The sequence below is a fragment of the Leopardus geoffroyi genome, chromosome B4 (genome assembly GCF_018350155.1).
Source record: "Leopardus geoffroyi isolate Oge1 chromosome B4, O.geoffroyi_Oge1_pat1.0, whole genome shotgun sequence".
NCBI classification, from domain to species: Eukaryota; Metazoa; Chordata; class Mammalia; order Carnivora; family Felidae; genus Leopardus; species Leopardus geoffroyi.
The window spans coordinates 66563468-66583639 of NC_059341.1; the positions used below are offsets into that span (position 1 = coordinate 66563468).

A 20172-nucleotide genomic window follows, 5' to 3' on the forward strand; every position below is an offset into this window, starting at 1 on the left:
GGTCACGATCTCGCGGTCCGTGAGTTCGAGCCCCGCGTCGGGCTCTGGGCTGATGGCTCAGAGCCTGGAGCCTGTTTCCGATTCTGTGTCTCCCTCTCTCTCTGCCGTTCCCCCGTTCATGCTCTGTGTCTCTCTGTCCCAAAAATAAATAAACGTTGAAAAAAAAAATTAAAAAAAAAATAAAATGGCATTATGATCAACAGTTATTTAGTAAATATTTACTGGAAGCATGTCAAGCACAAGACTCATCACTCACTCAAGCTTCACCAAACTATTTTCTGGACTGAATCAGTACCAGATTCTTCGGCAAAAGGCATTTCACAGTTGGGCAAATGGCTTCATGGTGTTTCTGGTTTCCTAGAACACAATCTATTCCCATCTCCTCAAGTAATCCCCAAAGCCTTTATTTGTTTGTTTATGACTGGGTACAGTGTGCTTTATTGATGGTACATGACAAGGTAGGGCTTCCTAAGCCCCTCCACTTCTTCAGGGGGGTCTGGGATGAAACTGTGCAGAGGTCAGGAGATTCTCAGTGTGTTGGGGGATGAGTTGGAGCAAGAATTTCCCAGCAGCTGAGGCCTTCTCTCTTCCTCTCTTTTTCTTGCTGGAGCTGGTAGTCCAGGGGCTCAAGGAGGCCATGTGGACCGTAAAGTCCACCATCCTGTTGCTGTAGCCAAATTGATTGTCATATCAAGAAAGAAGCTTGACAAAGTGGTCATTGAGGGAAATATCAGCCCCAGCATCAAAGGTAGAATGGGTGTCACTGTTAAAGTTGCAAAAGACAATCTGGTCCTTGGTATAGCCCAGGATGTCTTTCAGATAATCCCCTAATGTTTGCTTCACCACCTTATTGATATCATCATATTTGACAGCTTTCTCTAAGACTGCAGAGCAAATCTACAACTGACATTTGGGGATGGGGACACAGAAAGCCATGCCAGTGTGCTCCTATTCAGATCAGAGATAAATTTGCCCATAATCTTGGCAGTGCTAATAGAAGCAAGGATGATATCTGGAGAAGCCTCATGGCCATCATGCCACAGCTTCCCAGAGGGGCCGTGAGGGACCATCCAGTGCTGGCACGGACTGTGTACATGAGTTCCTCCACCATGACAGGCCAAGCTGTCATGGATGACCTTGGCCGAAAAGGCCAAGCACTTCGTAGTGCAGAAGGCATTTCTGACAATCCCAAGGGAGTTGTCAAACATCTCATGGTTCATACCCATCCTAAACATGTGGGAATCAGCAGATGGGGCAGAGATAATGACCCTTTTTGTTCCACCCTTCAGGTGAGCCATAGCCTTCTCCAAGTTAGTGAGGACACCAGGGGACTCAAAAACACCAGCATCACCCCATTTGATGTTGGGAGGATATTGCTCCTGGAAGATGGAGATGAGCTTTCCATTAATGACAAGCTACCAGGTTTCAGCTTTGATTGGGCCATTGGACTCACCATGGGTGGAATCATACTGGAACACGTAGACTATGAAGTTGCAGTCATTTAAGGGGTCACTAACAGAGACAATATCCAGTGTCAGTGTCAAAAGCAGCCCTGATTACCAAGCACCCAATGCAATCAAATTAGTTTTCTCTAATATTTCCCATCATGTCTCAGGAATGTGACCTGCACTGCTCAAGAAGGTATGGCTGCTTGCATAATGGGGAGGAACAAAGAATCCCAGTGACTTTAACTACTTTTATTCTTCCCAAACATGGGTGATATTATATCCTATGATATCTCCTAGCTCTCTTTTATTTATATTTTTCTTCCATTTATTCATTCATTCAATAATTTTGGAGAGCTACTGTCTGACCCCTTGGAAGACACAGAACATGTTACTTATTATCAAGTGTGTACATAAATAATTTTTCACTGATAAATAATTTTGGCAAGATAACCACACTATATTAGGTAGCTTTACAGCAATAACAACCTCAAACAACATTTATTTTTCAATCATATTACATGTAGATAGCTGTGGGTGGGCTACTGTGACTCAACTCTTGGTTGCATTCCCATTTCAGAACTCAGGCTTAAGGAACAGTCCCTTTTTAGGACTTGACATTCTCATGGCAGAGGGAAGAATACAGGAAGATAATTGGGCAGTGGCTTTGAATACTTCTGCTTAAAGTGATACACAGTCAATTCTCTTTATTCCTAGTAGTTATGTTCAAACACTGAATGAGCAAAAATCGAACCATTGCTCTAAAAGGACTTGCGAGCCTCTGCTGACAGTGTTTTGTCAACCATTTGAGTTATATAAGTGTTTTTGCTGAAACCCTTGTAAAATGAGCCAGTGTCATCATTATTGAAAACCTGCTCTTCACATAACCTCCTATATAATACTTAGCAGGTATTTAAAAAATTCCATCCACATCTTCCTGATCTGCAGAACCTGCCCCACTTGCGAGCTCATTTTTCATGCTGTTTCACCTTTTGAGACGTATGATCCAGACAGTATGAACTGATAGGGCTTAATATTTTCCTGACCCTTGTTACTGTGCCTTTCAACAAGGAATCCCCAGTAAGAGAAGTATTCCTACAGATCAACAAGCCAGGAGGGGAGTCCAGAATCTCTTTCATAGAAGCAACAGCCCACACTTTCTCAATGAGAAATATCCAGAGATTTGGTGCCTTGGATAAGCTTCTTCTCTAGTGCAGAAGTGTAGGGGGAGATTTAATAAATCAGTGAATTATTGGTAGCCTTAAACTATTTCCCAATAGATTCAATGTCCTGAGTTAGCACATTTGTAGAGTTCTATCTGCAATGGAGGAAAGAATGTGTGTTTATGTTAACCCAGGTCATAAACAATAGCTAATTTTAGTTGAAATAACACTGTTGATATTCACAGGATCTATATGGTTTTGAATGCTGCCCTCATTATTTGTTGTTTATATCACTGTTATAATTTTTTTTATATCTTAGTAAGTAAATTGGAAACTATTAGGTTTACTGGGGGTCTTGGCAAACTATAACCAGTGAGTCAAATCCTGCCTGCTACTTGTTTTTGTAAATACATTTTTATTGGAATACAGCCATGCTTTCTGTTTACATACTGCCTATAACTGTTTTCATGCTACAACAGCAGAGTTAAGTGTTGCAGCAGAGACCATATGGCCACAACACTGAAAACAGTTACTCTCTGGATCTTTACAAAAAAATGTCTGTCAACCTTGGCCTTATACTAATGGTAGATGTGTCAAAAAAAAAAAAAAAAAAGCCAGTCAATAGTGAAACTATGAATAAACAGGTTGAAAAAAGAATATCCTTCCACAGAAAGTATATTTCCAGGGCTTCTTGCCTAGGTCAGTGACATTGAATGTAAGCTGATTACAAAGTTGTGCAAGGAAGGAATGCAAACACGTTTATAATGATTGAACATTCTGCATTAAGGAAAGCATGTAATATTTGGGAAAGCTGTTATATTTACATCAGATTGGGAAATAATATGTTTGTGAATAGGTTAAGTTGAATCGAAATATTTTGATCAACCATTTAGCATAGTAATTATCTTTGATTAAAATATTTGAGTTTGGCTAATTAGCATATGAAGAGACTATCTGGGAGACTTGTACTTATGCCCGTGAAAGATTATGCACAGAACTGTACACTGAAAAAGAGTGAATTTTATTTGTATAAATCGTATCTCAATCAACCTAATTTGTTGATTTATTTTTTTAATTTATTCTTTTAAAGATCATATATCTGCATAGATATTTTAAATTATAGTAATTAACATAAGTTTTATAAAAAAGCTTTTCGACTGCCAGTATTATTGCTGTTCAAGTTAAGTGATAACAGCACTGATGGCATTAGAAGTCCAGAAAGAACAATTCAGTTTCTCTCCACTTAAAAAAAAAAATTCTGGGGCATCTGGGTGGCTCGGTCAGTTGAGGGTCTTGGCTCAGGTCATGATCTCACAGTTTTGTGAGTTTGAGCCCCTGTAGCTCTCTTCTATCAGCACAGAGCTCACTTCAGATCCTCTGTCCCTCTCTCTCTGCCCCTCCCTCTCTCCTGCTGGCACGATCTCTCTCACTCTCTCTCTCTCAAAAATAAATAAACTTAAAAAAATTTCTGCCTGAAGAGCTGGTTACAAGGTTTGTCGATTACACCGTAAGAAAGTCACCACATGTGCTTGGGAATAAGACACGCATGAAGAAGAGCTGCCCAGGAGAGCTACTAGATGGCATAGAGAAAGAGCTCCTTCCACCTACAAGCAGATTTTATGGCTGCCCCTGCCTTATTGGAGCTAACACAGGCCCATTTTCTGAGGAATTTGGTCAGGTCTTGCTTTCACTGCAAGGAACCATCTGACAAAGAGGCTGCGAAGATGGAGAACCAGAACCATCCCCAGGCTCTCCCTACAATTTCAGAGTACCCACATTCATGACAGAACAAATAAAATTTACCATTTACCCACAAGCCACATTTGTTTAGGCTAGCTTGATAAATAACTTTTCATTCACAGAGCACTGAGTTCTCAAAAATAAAAGAAAGGGCAAACTTAATTTTTTTTAATGTTTTATTTATTCTTGAGAGAGAGACAGAGCATGAGCAGGGGAGGAGCAGAGCAAGAGAGCAACACAGAATCTGAAACAGGCTCCAGGCACAGAGCCTGATGCGGGACTTGAACTCACCATCCCTGAGATCAGGACCTGAGCTGCACTCGGCTGTTCAACCAACTGAGCCACCCAGGTGCCTCAAGAAAGTGCAAACTTTAGATTGACTGTTGACCACTGTATTAAATGACGTCGGCCAAATGGAAACACTGTGCTTGGATATTTATTACATTACATTTTTCAGGTTGCCACTTTGAAAATAAGTTACATTATATGTCTTTTGGACATAATATGGACTTTTGTGGTTTTTTTCTCTTTAACTTTGCTTTTTTTAAAATTTTTTTGATTATTCATTTTTGATAGAGAGAGAGAGAGAGAGAGCGCGTGCATGAGCAGGGGAGGGCAGAGAGAGGAAGACACAGAATTCAAAGCAAGCTCCAGGATCTGAGCTGTCAGCACAGAGCTCCACCCAGGGCTCGAACTCACCAACCACGAAATCATGACCTGAGCCAAAGTCGGACGCCCAACTGACTGAGCAACCCAGGAGTCTCTAATTTTGCTTTTTTAAGGTAAATTTGCATTTATCACAAGGTATGGAGTGTTTCTCAAACTACATATGGTAAAGAACATCAATACAAAAAATAATGGTAATGCAGTATTAATATTGAACATAATGAGCTTTAAAAACTAGAAAGAGTTGGGGCGCCTGGGTGGCGCAGTCGGTTAAGCGTCCGACTTCAGCCAGGTCACGATCTCGCGGTCCGCGAGTTCGAGCACCGCGTCGTGCTCTGGGCTGATGGCTCAGAGCCTGGAGCCTGTTTCCGATTCTGTGTCTCCCTCTCTCTCTGCCCCTCCCCCGTTCATGCTCTGTCTCTCTCTGTCCCAAAAATAGATAAATGTTGAAAAAAATAATAATAAAATAAAAACTAGAAAGAGCCAACCTGGTGGCAGTCTTGTTAGGCAGATTTTGAATGCTGATTGATAAGCAAGGCTAGAACATTTGTTTAGGAAACAAATCAGTTTAGGAAAGGAACAAACAGGTCCTGATTTTGCTGAAGTTGTCAGCACCCTCTAGTGGAAATAAGTTTTTGAAAAACCACTTCTTTAATACAGAGATCTATTTTAATTATTTTTGCACAAACGTATCATCAGTCATCAAAACTTGGCTGTTATAAAATTTAAAACTTTGAGACAGTAATAAACAAGGTACTATTTCATTTCATTGTATTAAATAATTGTAAATCTTTTAATATGGTTTGTTGTCTCATTCAGAAAAGCAATACAAGACAAAACAAGACCAAAAACAGGGACCAGAGAATAGGAATTACTCCTACAACGTCTCTGCTTTGCCCAGTGAAAATAAAATCCAAATGAGGGTTTCTGCATTTAAATTTCATTAATGAAAATTCAGGTTATCTCTGTACTCACTAAATTAATATCATACAAATAATTCAAGAACAATATTTTGAATGTATGCCAAACTTTCAATTGGTGCAGGGCACCAAATGATCAGTGTAAGGGTGTTCTGTCTTCTTCTAGCTCTGCCTTTAAAATGAAAAGAGAAATAAGTAAATAGAAAGCCTCTTAAATATTTCACATTAACATGGATGAATGTTTCTTTAGTAATAACAGCAGTATGATAAATCTGACTCCAAACTCTGAACATTTTAAATTAGTAAGATCATACTGCTGGTTTATTAAAAATGTAACATTACAAATTAGGTCAGTGTCTTTTAACTTTTTACTTTGATTGATTTAATGGTACTGCAATTTCATCAATATAATATTTCAATCCATTTAACAATCATTCATCATTTCCTTAAATTTTACATAGTGTAAGGGCAAAGGTCTTTGTGAAGTTTCTTTTCCCTGGAATGCTTCTCATTTAACTGGACGCAGTAGCTATAGGACTCTTTTTCAAAAAGAACAGTTCCTCTTTACATAGATTTTTTTAAAAGAAAAATTAGATGTATTTAAGTATGAATTTATACAATAGAAAAATATTAACTTGGGGCGCCTGGGTGGCGCAGTCGGTTAAGCGTCCGACTTCAGCCAGGTCACGATCTCGCGGTCCGTGAGTTCGAGCCCCGCGTCGGGCTCTGGGCTGACGGCTCGGAGCCTGGAACCTGCTTCCGATTCTGTGTCTCCCTCTCTCTCTGCCCCTCCCCCGTTCATGCTCTGTCTCTCTCTGTCCCAAAAATAAATAAATGTTGAAAAAAAATTAAAAAAAAAAAAAAGAAAAATATTAACTTGTATTTAAATTCTCTTTTCCACCTGCTGAGGAGGAAGGAATCTCTATGTTGTTTGGAGATTAACTTTGTGTTTTTCAGTAAGGTAAAGCCTGGAGATGAAGAATTGGATAAGCCAAATTCGACTCCAGGAGGAAAAAAAACAAGAGAGAGAAAACACACAAAAAAGACCCTAGACAGGTGGCAAAGCAGGACATGTGACCAGAAGAGCAAAGGCAATGTAGAGGACTACAGTGTTCTCGAATTTAGACGTGCATCAGGTTCACCTAGGAATTTAGGAGAATCATAATTGGTTATTAAATGAATGTTTACAACACAGATTTCTTGGCTCTGCCCCCAGAGTTTCTGTTTCAGTAAGTCTAAAACATTGCTTAATAACTTGCATTTCTAACAGGTTCCTGGGTGGTGCTAATGCTGCTGGTCCAGAGACCACACTTTAAGAACCATTGTTATACAGGATATGTAGGAAGTTTTGCTTTGGTTTGTATGGTATAACTTTCCAGCTGACCAACCATCTCTGTTTATCTGGAACCAAAGGATTTCCTGAAACTTGCAAGGCTACAACTGGAAAGTCTCCAGCAAACCAAGAAGATTGGTCACCCTACATCATACCTTCAAGATACTTTCAGCAAAGAACTAAAATACTGGTTAACACATTTATATCAAAATGTTGCATTGTTTTCTTTTTAATTAATTCATTCATTCATTGGTTAATTATAAAAGTTTTTTCGTCAATATGTTGAAATTGAGCTCAAGGTTAGACTTGCTTTTTGAATGTCATCATGTATGATTTTGCCCAAGGTATAGTACCCTGCTGTAGTTAGAACTGTCACCTAGAACTGAGTAAGCCATCTCACGACTATCAGTATCAAGTGATCAGTGTTTTGGTTCAGTAGCAAGTGAAAAGCATTCAATAAGAGGAAGAATGGTACTTGGTCTATCACTTCAAAGTAAGAGGGTACTTAGACAAATTTCTCTTAGAATTACAGTCTTTAGGGAAACTCACTGTTTGGAAATTTATGTTCCACAGAATTCATATACACAATGTTACATGAGTTCATCAAATTAGGAATGTCAGAATTGATCAGGATGGGCTAAGTTTCATGGCAGTAATAAAGGCAAAATCTTAATGGCTTAAATCAACAAATATTTCTTTTTTTAATGTTTGTTTGTTTTTGAAAGAGAGAGAGAGAGAGAGTGTGCATGCCCCAGTGGGGGAGGGGCAGAGAGTGAGGGAAATAGAGAATCCGAAAGTAAGCTCTATACTGTCAGCACAGAACGCCACGTGGGGCTTAAACTCACGAGCAGGGCTTTAATTCAAAAGCAGAGATGTGAGATCGAGATCATGATCTAAGTCAAAGTCGTATGCTTACCTGACTGAGCCACTCAGGCACCCCATAAATATTTACTTCTTGTGAACACTACCTATCCTTAGAACTCCAACAGAAATTGCTTATTTTTCTTGCCTAATTTTTTATATCATAATTCAAATAGCACAAAATAGAGAACTTAACTAATGTTCAATGATGATGGAATTAGTGTTGACTCTTTTCCACAAAATAAACATCTGTGGGAAATTGGGGTTGAAATCCTGAACAGAGAATGCAAAGTGAATATGAATCATGATCCAGTTTTAAAATATAAGCCTAATAAAATATAGCTTACTTCATTAAAATCCCCACAGGTAGCTATTTTATTAGGTCTTGATTTAGTGGCAGCCTTTGGAAAAGCATTTATAGGTTACTGGAGATGTGGTAATCCCAAAGTGGATATATGACAAACCTTCACCAATTTGTAAATAGTAAAAATAATTCACCAACAAACTAGTAGAGTATTCTGTGAAGACCACTATTGAACCAATAGGATTTCTTAGCATTCATGTTTTGCACTGATGGTTTCCAAATCTGAAAATTATTATTCAGTGGTTTGAGATGGTACCCTGGAATCTAATTTTTTACAAGGCTCTCCAGCAGATTTTAATACAATTACTCTGCAATGTGGACATCTAAAAAAAATGACACCTGTATTTTCAATTTGGTAGATAAAAACATAAAGGAGTCGAACATAGATGTAAGGTTACCGGGACTAACAAACATTCATTTCAGTATAAATTGAAGATTGTTTTAAACAATAACAACATGGGGTTATTTTATTACTCTTGAGCTGATATCCTAATTTCTACCTTTGCCTCTGTCACTAATTTCCTATGTGATTTCAGGTAAAGCACTTATTTTAACTGCAGCTGATTTTCAGAAATGAAATCAATTAGATTAAAGAAGATCCCTAGCAGTTCTAAAGCCCCATATTTCCTTGAAACATTCACGTAACCTTAAAGGGATGTGTGTGATATCTATAGGGACAGGATGTATAATGTAAGCTCTTGATGGCAATCTTTATAGAAAGAAATTTGTAGCACAAATCTCTGGCCTTACTCTACTACCTTGAAAAATTTCCCACTATTTCAGGGATAAGTCAATAGACTGCAGGGTATTGATGGGGAGGGAGGTTTAAGACATGTTAGCCCCAAATATGATAACTTGTTATATTGAATATTTCAAGCCAAAGAAATTTGAGAAATGGCATGTGCAGGAAGGATTTTCTGGTCTTCCAATGAAGCAGATCATAAAACCTAGAGAGGACTTTCTGACCTCCTGAAGGAGATCATAAAACCTTTATGTGAGAGGTGGCCTTCCTACACACAGAGGAAAGAAGCATCCTTATTTTTGAAATTGAAGGAACATAGAGGAATCTGAATGAACAGGCCTTGCTAAGTTTCTTCCAGTTTACTATACTTACCTCATACTTTTTGTCTTATCATACCCTTTCACTACTTTCCACTCTTCATCAAACCTAGCATAAAAATGCTCAGATTGAACTATCTCTTCAAGTTTTCACTTCCATACGAAGGCTCCTATGTCACATAAAATTTATATTAAATATACTTGTATGCTTTCTCCTCATTAATCTGTCTTTTGTTACAGAGCTCCCAGTTGAGAACTTAGAAGGGTAGAGGAAACAGATACTTTTCCTCCCCTACAGTATATATGTCACCTTTGAGTAAATCATGGGATCTGGGGCCATTACTTGTAGACCATTACCTACTTTTTGAAGACTGAATCATCTGGACATGATTTTAAATAGGTAAGCACATTATTGACCCAGTAATAAAATTGGAGATAATAGAGAAAACAAAGCTAAGCATCACATCAAAACAGAATCCTGACATGATTTGATTCCAGTGGCTTAAATATGTTTCCATCCCACCCCTATTCACATTGTGCCCTTTTATTAATGAAGAAATAGCAGAGACTGAATAGGGATGTAGTTTAATTTGTCTAAATTGGGACAGTGTGAATTAGCTTGGACTCAAAGAAAAATGAACTGAGAACCTTGAGGTTTGTAACACTAAACAAATCCTGACACTTTTCTAATGTATTCCCACCAAAGACAATCTGACTGAGAGTACCCAAGAGGGCATCCTTGAAAACATGCCAACTATGTTCAAGGCAAAATTACAAGACATAATTTATCTTCAGCATTCTTCAAATATTCTCTTTCACTTCCTGCCCCTAACTCCTAATACCAGAAATGTGCGAAATCTACACAACCTGTAAACAGTTTACCAATTTAAGTGCTTAGTATGTGAAAGCCGTTTGGGGGACTACAAATATTACTGACACACAGTGCCACCCATTAATATGTTCATGCTTATTATTTAGTAGTAAAAATAAAATACTGCAGCAGAGATATGAACGAGAACAAACTTGCAGACACAGAGAATCCTTTCTTATCTAAAACACCCCAAATCCTAAAAATTTCTTTCCCCAGCTCCTACAGAGTACTGCAATCTGGTTATCAGAGTGCACTATGAATGCCGACTTAACTAAATCCTCTTTGAGAATATCCACATTCTAAAAGAGGTCTTTTTTAAACCTTAAAAAAAATCCTCTAATTAAGTGAAGTTCATTCAGCAGTGAAAAGCCTCTTCAGACATTCAAGTTTTAATCTGGAATTCGTAATCTTAGCTTCCATAACCAAAGTTCCCCTCCTACACTCCAAAATTGATGAAACCAAATATCTTGGAATCACAGGTTTCAATTCAGATCACATGAAAGAAAAATAATTAGGGGGAAAGGTGCAAAATGTCAGGGCTTGGGGATTGCAAACGTGGGGAAGCGATGCCACCTCCTGGTAAGAGATGAGAACGAGCAGGAAAAAAAGCCAAATGCAACTAGAGGGATAAACAACTGCGGCTTTCCCTTCAAAGCCATCTAGCCGCGCAGCTACAGCGCCTGTAGACTCCGGGATCCGCCCCTCCCGGTGGCTCTGACCACTCCAGTGCGACCTGCGCAACGTGATTGACAGGGCAACAGCCCGGTCCGTTACCTAAACTCGTCACTCCGGAAACAGTGACCGGATCCCTCCGGAAGATCAGGGTCCGGGCTCTCCCAGCATCCTTTGCTTTCCGGCTATGCTCAGTCCTGTCCGGCCAGTCCCGCCTTGCGCGCCCATTTCGAGCCCGAGTTTCAAGCTCGACTTTGCAGGCTCGAGAACCCGGAACAGATTTTCCAGGACTGGGTTCTTGGGCAGTGGCTATGGGGGCAGGAATGGCGCAGCTCGAGGGTTACTACTTCTCGGCTGCCCTGAGCTGTACCTTTTTAGTGTCCTGTCTCCTCTTCTCAGCCTTCAGCCGGGCGCTGCGAGAGCCCTACATGGACGAGATCTTCCACCTGCCGCAGGCGCAGCGCTACTGTGAGGGCCATTTCTCCCTCTCGCAGGTGGGGTCCCCAACCTACCCCCACCCTAGGGCAGGCCAGAGAGGGCTGACCCAGCCCCAGCACTACTTTCTCTCCCCCTCACCCCCTTATCCTTTGGTCCCTCCCCTCTACCCTTCTAGTTTCGAATTATGAAAGGAACTGGGTAATCTTTTGTTCCTGTCCCTGAGATCTGTGAAATGTTTGTTTAATGAATGGATATAAGCAGATCTGTGTCTCAGGAAGTAATGTTCTGAGAGATTAGCTAATGGAATACTATATTTGCTTTGTCACAAGGTACAACCCAGGCGCACGGTACATTTGTTTCCCTCTTGGTGGCTGGTATTAGCTATCCCAGCTTTTCTTCCCCAATCCCTAGATCAGAGGCATCGGCCTGCCCCCTTGGAAATGTCAGGAAACCTCACTTTAGTTAACCTGTTAAGAGCTTCACCCAGTATTTTGGGTGTGCGATACTGTGGGGAATGGGGGGAATGAGGGGAATCTTCAGCCACCAAGAAGTGACAAGTTACATTAATTCCATCCTTGGTGTTTTTAGGAACCTTCAGTTAACTGGAGAAACTAGCACCCAGTGAGGTGGCATCATGCTTGAAAATATAAAGGCCTATGTAAATATAAAGATAAAAAATAAAATAGATGTATTACCCTTACTTTTCTGGGGACGCAATGTGGTTAGAAATATAAAGTCTGAATCGCTTCTCGGCCTTTTGGCTAAGATCAAGTGTAGAAATATAAAGTCTGTAATTTTTGTGTGGTTATTTACTAGTTATGTGACCTAGGAAAATTTTTGAGCCTCAGGTTACTTCTCTGAGAATGACAATTTTAACAGGATCTACTATAAGATGTGTTGCAGGATTAAATAAAGAGGATTTGGCACAATTCTTGGCTCAGTACATGTTAGCTACCATTATGGAGCCTTTGGTTTGATCTCTTTAAACACTTCTTTCCCTCCAAAACCATCAGAGTTCTAGCCAGTGTTTCCACACTTTAAAATGGGAACATTTGCAGTTTGATCACTAAAATACAGGGCTTCTGAAGGGTAGGTCTTGGAAAATGGAAACTGGTTTTAAGTTGTTGTTGTTTACTGGTTACAGATACCTCCGCACAGAACAGGTACAGAGGCAAAATATAAGCAAAACTTTTCTTTAGAGGAGATATTTTATCTGCTGAGGACTTACCTAACCACCGTGTCACAGACTAACTTCTCAACATACCTGATCATTGGTAGAGATGTTTTTGAGCTTGACTTCCTTGTGTAGGTCCTGTTAGTATTTCATCTTGTTTTTGCTTCATTGTTGGCCTTTCCTTTTTAAGTGGGATCCCATGATTACTACATTACCTGGCTTATACCTGCTGTCAGTTGGAGTGGTCAAACCTGCCAGTTGGATCTTTGGATGGTCTGAACATGTTGTGTGCTCCATTGGAATGCTCAGATTTGTTAATCTTCTCTTCAGTGTAGGCAACTTCTATTTACTATATTTGCTTTTCCGGAAGGTACAACCCAGACACAAGGTATGTTTCCAAAATAATTTATGGTAAGTTTCTATGTAGTCAGATCCACAATTTTGATAAATCGATTTTATGAGATTTGGTGAAAAGTATCTTGAACACTTAGTCTTTATGTATATTTTGTTAAGATAAAGCAAGTCTCCTACCCCCATTTTAGAAGAAGTTTGTATTTAAATACTTGAATGATTTGTAATACTTTGATTTGTGAAACCTAAAATAAATATTTGTGAATCAAATGAGTTCAGTAAATGTTTATGGTGCTTATTATGTGTGGTAGGCACTGAGACTACAGAAATAAATAAGGCATTTTTTTTTTTTTTTTCTTTACCAAACTTTTATCTTCCTTAGGGAAGACAGACTTTGAGGAATTGTGAGGTGGATTGCCTAGCTTTGAATTCTGTCCATTTCCAAGTTGTGTTACTTTTAGCAGGTCACCTTTAGTGACTCCTTAGTGTATTCTTCTATTAAATGGAAGTATAGAATCTACATCAGAGGACTGTTGGAGTACAGGAGATTAATAAAGGGAAGGCATTTGGAATAATGCCTGATAGAATAGTAAGGACTCAATAAATATTAATTACGATAATTAGGTTTAACTTAAATGATTTCAATAGTGTAAATGATGAGAGGGAGATAGGTATAAGATATTATAAGGACTCAGAAGGATTAGAGGAGCACTTATTTTGTAGCCTGAATGGCAGTAAGATGTATGGGTGGCATTGGGTAAGACTTCCCAGAAAAGATGGTATCTGAACTGAATCCTGATGAATAGACAGTACTGTAGGGTGGGGAATGAATCCTGGCAGGAGAAAAAGCATAAGCAAAGGTAGAAAGGAGGTAAGCAACAAGATCATAGAGAATTGCTCTTTGGAATCACAAGATGATAAAGTACAAGGATGTGAGGCTAGACAGGTGGGTAGGGGTGAAGTCATGAATGCCTTCATATGTCATGGAAAGGATTTTGAACTTGAGCTAGTAAGTGATGGCATACAGCTTTTAATTTTAACCAAGAGAATGGCATGGTCTGATTTGGTGATTTAGATTAAGTGGAAGATAAAATTTCAGGAGATAAGAATACTTTCAAAATCTGAAATAGCTTTTGAGAAAGGCCAAAGTAAGATATTTAACTTTAGACTGAGACCACTATTTTCAGTAAAAAACCTGTAAATTCATCATGAAACAGTAAGACCATTGGGTATAGTGGTAAAAATGCTATATACATATTTACATTGCCTCTAAAGTTTTGGAGGGAGTATCTTTAAAAGAAATTAAGGATGATGGCTAAATGAATGCTTATTAGAAGCGCTAAGACTTAGTTCAGGGAAATGAAACTGTGTGCCCTGTGTCCCGTTCATCAACATGTTCCTCATAGAATTTAGTTCACACAATAACTGCTTCATTATTTGTTGAATCATTCAAAGTGTTTTAGAACATAGAGGCTTTGGCATACACATGTGTTGTCTTCATGACTTCCAAACTGATAAATAGAACTAAAAGTTACCAGAAAGCATCCTTACAAATGTATGTTGTGTTTTTGCAAAGCTAGAAATAAGATTAATGTTGAATAATTTTATTTAAATAAGATTAAGGCAGTTTTTGTTTTTTTAATAAATCTCTGTTAGCCCAGCAGAAATAGCATATTTGTTTTATTGTGAAAATAATTGTAAATGTATTTTCTTTTCCTCTTAGGCTGCCTCAAGTATCCAGAGAATCTTGTCAACATTAACATTAGCAGTATTTCCCACACTCTTTTTTTTTAACTTCCTTTATTATACAGAAGCAGGATCCATGTTTTTTACTCTTTTTGCCTATTTGATGTGTCTTTATGGAAATCATAAAACTTCAGCTTTGCTTGGATTTTGTGGCTTCATGTTTCGTCAAACTAATATCATCTGGGCTGTCTTCTGCGCAGGAAATGTCATTGCACAAAAATTAACAGAAGCTTGGAAAACTGAGCTACAAAAGAAGAAGGAAGAGAGGCTTCCCCCTATTAAAGGACCATTTTCAGAATTCAGGAAAATTCTTCAGTTTCTTTTGGCTTATTCCATGTCCTTTAAGAACTTGAGTGTGCTTTTCCTTTTGACTTGGCCGTACATCCTTCTTGTGTTTCTGTTTTGTGTTTTTGTAGTTGTTAATGGTGGAATTGTTATTGGCGATCGAAGTAGTCATGAAGCCTGTCTACATTTTCCTCAACTCTTCTACTTTTTCTCTTTTACTCTCTTTTTTTCCTTTCCTCACCTCTTGTCTCCTGGCAAAATTAGAGCTTTTCTTTCCTTAGTTTGGAAACGTAGAATTCAGTTTTTTATGATCACCTTAGTCTCTCTGTTTTTAGTTTGGAAATTCACTTATGCTCATAAATACTTGCTAGCAGATAATAGACATTATACATTCTATGTATGGAAAAGAGTTTTTCAAAGATATGAAATTATGAAATACTTGTTAGTTCCAGTATATATATTTGCTGGTTGGAGTATAGCTGACTCCTTGAAATCTAAGTCAATTTTCTGGAATTTAATGTTTTTCATATGCTTGTTTACTGTTACAGTACCTCAGAAACTGCTAGAATTTCGTTATTTCATTTTACCTTATGTTATTTATAGGCTTAACATACCTCTACCACCTATATCTAGACTTGTTTGTGAACTAGGCTGCTATGCAGTTGTTAATTTCCTAACTTTTTATGTCTTCCTAAACAAGACTTTTCAGTGGCCAGAGAGTCAGGACATTCAGAGATTTATGTGGTAAAGAGATTATGTCAGAGATATCTTGAGTTCTAAAAATAGACTTATATAGACTATCTCCACAATGAACAATTGAAGAGGTAAAAATTACGGACTTTGTTTTAGGCACAGTGGTGATCCACAGATCACATCAAATTTTTTGTGTTTTAAACATACATAATAAATCCAAGGAACTGATAAAGAACTGATAAAAGTTTAAGACTTGCTCCATAAGCCTGAATAGTGGAAAATGAAATTGTTTACAGTTATTTCATGATATCTTTTTGATACTGCTGACCACTCAAAAAGCTTGAAAACATTTTACAGGTACAAGTTTAAGAAAACTGAGCTTTGTAGTACTGAAACTTATTTATGAATTCTCTTCAGAAAGCAATAGCAGACAAGTATTTGAAACATATTGACAAATGATCAGGTAATGTTCTTGATTAAAATATTTCAGTGATTATAATTTGAATCATAAGGCAAAATAGACTCAGATAGTAAATGTTATAAATTAGAGGCTCATCTATGTTTATCTTGGAATTAAGTTGTTAATTTTTGTTAAAAATCTAGAAATGATCAAGCCCTTTCACTAATTCTTTTTTTTTTTAAAAAATATATTTATTTATTTAAGTAATCTTCATACCCAATGTGGGGCTCAAACTCACGACCCCAAGATCAAGTCACATGCTCTACTGACTAAGCCAGCCAGGTGTCCCCCTTTCACTGATTATTAATATGAAATATATGATGGCCAAAGATAAATTGTGTTGATGATAATACCTTTTAAAAGGGATTTTCGTTCAGAGATACATTAGTGTGTTCATTTCTTCTGGTTGCTGTAAGAGATAACCACAAACTTGGTAGCTATAAAAATATCTAATTTCTAAAATTAAGGTGTGGCCAGGTTGATTTTTTCTAGAGGCTCTGGGAGAGAATCTGTTCCATGCTTCTAGCTTTTGGTGACTGTCTGCAGTCTTTGATTTATAGCTGTGTCACTCCAATCTCTGCCTCTGTCTTCACTTGGTCCTCTCTCTCTTATAAGGACAATGTCATTGGGTTAGGGTTTACCTTAATCCAGGATGGTCTTATGCCAAGACCTTTAATTAAATCTACAATGACCCTTTTTCAAAAGTAAGGGCACATTTATAGGTTCCGTGTAGACATCTTTTTGTGGGATACTTTTCACCCACTGAAGTTACCAAAGGATATTTTAGGATAAACCTCATAAAATTTGTAGGAAATAATTTCTTTCTTTGCTGAGATATTTTAAATAAAATTACGTCTTCACTAAGAGCTGATTCCAGGGTTACAGAATTACAAAAGTAAGGGTAATTTGGTATTTGATTCCATTATCCAAAATAGAAGTGAAAGGAAGTTTAGAGATCCATTGAGCTAGTCTTATTTTGTAGATTAGGAAGCAACTGTTCAGATAGGAATTTTATATGAGTCTTTAAATTCTGTGTCTACGGTTTCATGTGAATTCACTTGGTTGTCATTCCTTTACAGAAAAGTAGTACTTGGACATGTTTACTTTGACATGCAAACTTAGAACTGTGAACAGAATTTATCTTTTAATATCATTTTACATTTGTAAACTTTTAAATAACTGTGAACAAATTACTTTATCTTCAATGTTAGATTATGGTTTCTCTGGGTTTTATTTTTTTTTTATTTTTTATTTTTAAATTTTTTTTTCAACGTTTATTTATTTTTGGGACAGAGAGAGACAGAGCATGAACAGGGGAGGGGCAGAGAGAGAGGGAGACACAGAATCGGAAACAGGCTCCAGGCTCTGAGCCATTAGCCCAGAGCCTGACGCGGGGCTCGAACTCACAGACCGCGAGATCGTGACCTGGCTGAAGTCGGACGCTTAACGACTGCGCCACCCAGGCGCCCCTCTCTGGGTTTTAAACAATGGGTGGATTTGGAAAATATTCTGCATTTGCAAATATAAAATTGTGTAGGTGAAAATTATAGGTATAGTCTTTAGTAATAAGTATAGGGCAGTCTTGTATTCTGTTCAGTACTTAGAAAGTGTATTGATTTAGTAGTTGTAACAGTGATTGTTGAGAGATGTTTTTAACAACTCATTTTTTTTTGATAATTAGATAAGAAAACACGAATTATTATCTTATAATGGAGATCTGAGTTCCAGGAAGTCAAAATAAACAACTTTCTTATCTGATACTATTAATGCAAGGCTTTTGTGACTCGGAATATTGTTGAGATGAAAAAACTTCCCCTCTAACCCATTCTGGCAACATGAGGAAACCATTCTACTCCATATTGGGGGAATCACTGTTCCAGTTCATTTGTAAGTGTTGAATTCCTGCTATTTTAAGAGATTTTTTTGGAGGAAATCCACACTCAGAGGGAAACAGGGTAATCTTCCATGTTTTCCATACAGTATATAAAATACAGTACTTAATACTTTAGAAAAGAATACTGTGAATTAAAAGGTGCTATGGAGCATAGCTTTTAGAAACATCTTAGGTTGCATTTGTGTTTTGAAGATTTTTCAAGAATTATTGGATATGTATTTTGACATTTTTTGAAAATTAAATTGAATTTCTTGATTAAAAGGTAATTATTGAAAAAAAAAGAAGTACTGATAAGCTGGATAGCCTGTGGAGCCTTGTGATTATTGTTAAAGTCTTTAAGTAGGATTATTTTAAAGAATGTCCTAAAAAGATTTAGTGCATAAATTTTCTAAGCCTTATAATAAATCTTTTTGAACTGTTTTTAGCTTACATGAAATTCCATAGATACAGAGTATTCCCTTTATATGGTGTTAGTAAGCAGTGTGCTGTGTGTTTCCTCACACACTATTTGTGTTTTCTTTTGTTAGATATCTGGAAATCTTTTTAATGTGTCCAACTATGTTTTTAAATTATTTGGAAGTACAGTGTTCCTCAGTTTAAATATAGAATGTCATTTTGTCATAAGACAAATTATGTTAGCTGTCTGGCCTCTTCCTCTTCTTAAAGTTATTTCTGGAATGTGCTTAGTCTGTCATGAAGTACATTAATGTAAGTAGCTTAATGCAGTTTATTTCTAATAGATAAAGCTTAATGTAGTGTACTTCTTGTTTGCATTTAACTGTCACTGTTCTTGATATTTTTTTTCTTCATAATCATCTGAAGATAGGAGAGGAGAAGAAAAGAGATCCTTATTTTTATTATACTACCTAAATAGTGGACAGTTATTTTAGATAAACATTTAAGTAAAATGTGGAAATAGAAAAATGAATTCGCATTGATCAGGTTAGAGAGCATTTATTATCTTTGAGGCAATTAGAATTTCCTTTAGTGAAACAAGAAAAATATCTGGCAAGTAATATGAGAAAGCTTTTTCAAATGGAAATTTAAATATGACATAGAAACCATGGGCTTGTAGAAAAAGCATTTAACATGAAAGTTAGGATTTCTGTATTTGTGACTTTGGATTCAATAAAGCAAGTGGTTTTAAGCATTTGACCTCATTTCAAGTGGAAACAGTATTTGTCCTAACTCTAGTTATTCTAGCCTGTCATGTGTCTAGCCTAATTTCAAACTAATTCAACCTCCACCGTATATCCATAAAATTCATAAATGTATAGTAAATGTGAAGTGTATACTGAATGAAGTTTTTAGTATAGAATGAAGTGAATGTCCTAGAAAAGATATACTATATAACCATAAGACAACCTTAGGAAATAAATCACATGCTTCATAACGAAAACCGTCCTAAACTTTTTTCTGCCTAAATTTTCTGCCTTATTTAAAATTTTTTTTATTTACTATACTGTTTAATACTTATATTATGTATCTATTTGTAAATATGTTATGTCGTTATAATAGGATGTGATTTCAAAATTATTGCTGTTTTATTTAAAATAAGTAACTCTCAACCATTAAAATATAATAGCAGTAAAACTTCTGATGCTTATTAAACTCTTAAGGGAAAAGAGATTTCAACCAATTACAAATAATTTGTGTTATTTTAGTTAGGCTGCATTTTACTACTTTAGGAATAAATGTTATTTTTTATTTAGGGTACTTTTTATGATTTAAATGTTGACAATTAGACAAATATTTGCAATATATTAAAACTTGTATTATAAGAAAGAAAGAAAGAAAGAAAGAAGAAAGAAAATTATAATAAAAGTAGATAGATGATATATTTTTTAACACATATCCATGAACCCAATACTAAATTCTTTAACATTTAAAAATTATTTCTAGAGTAAGAAATGTTGCCACAGTGAGAAATCTAATAATACTGTTACATTTTGCTCATAAAAAATGGGCATTTGATGAATTTAATGTTAATTGTAGCCCAGTACATCACCATCAGGCAAAAAGAAATATGATATTTTT

The 20172-nt window shown here is 37.0% G+C and overlaps 1 protein-coding gene and 2 pseudogenes across 1 annotated transcript; 2 read left to right on the top strand and 1 right to left on the bottom strand.

Annotated features, from left to right (window-relative positions):
- Positions 1-486: 486 nt before the first annotated feature.
- On the bottom strand, positions 487-4350 carry LOC123591810 (annotated as a pseudogene).
- A 6860-nt stretch (positions 4351-11210) lies between these two features.
- Positions 11211-17415, top strand: LOC123590239 (dol-P-Glc:Glc(2)Man(9)GlcNAc(2)-PP-Dol alpha-1,2-glucosyltransferase). The gene is made up of 3 exons (XM_045463156.1): positions 11211-11588; positions 12897-13094; positions 14781-17415. The coding sequence occupies exons 1-3, from the start codon at positions 11406-11408 to the stop codon at positions 15834-15836; spliced, it is 1437 nt and encodes a 478-aa protein (XP_045319112.1). The 5' UTR covers positions 11211-11405; the 3' UTR covers positions 15837-17415.
- Positions 12274-12409, top strand: LOC123592376 (annotated as a pseudogene).
- Positions 17416-20172: the final 2757 nt, after the last annotated feature.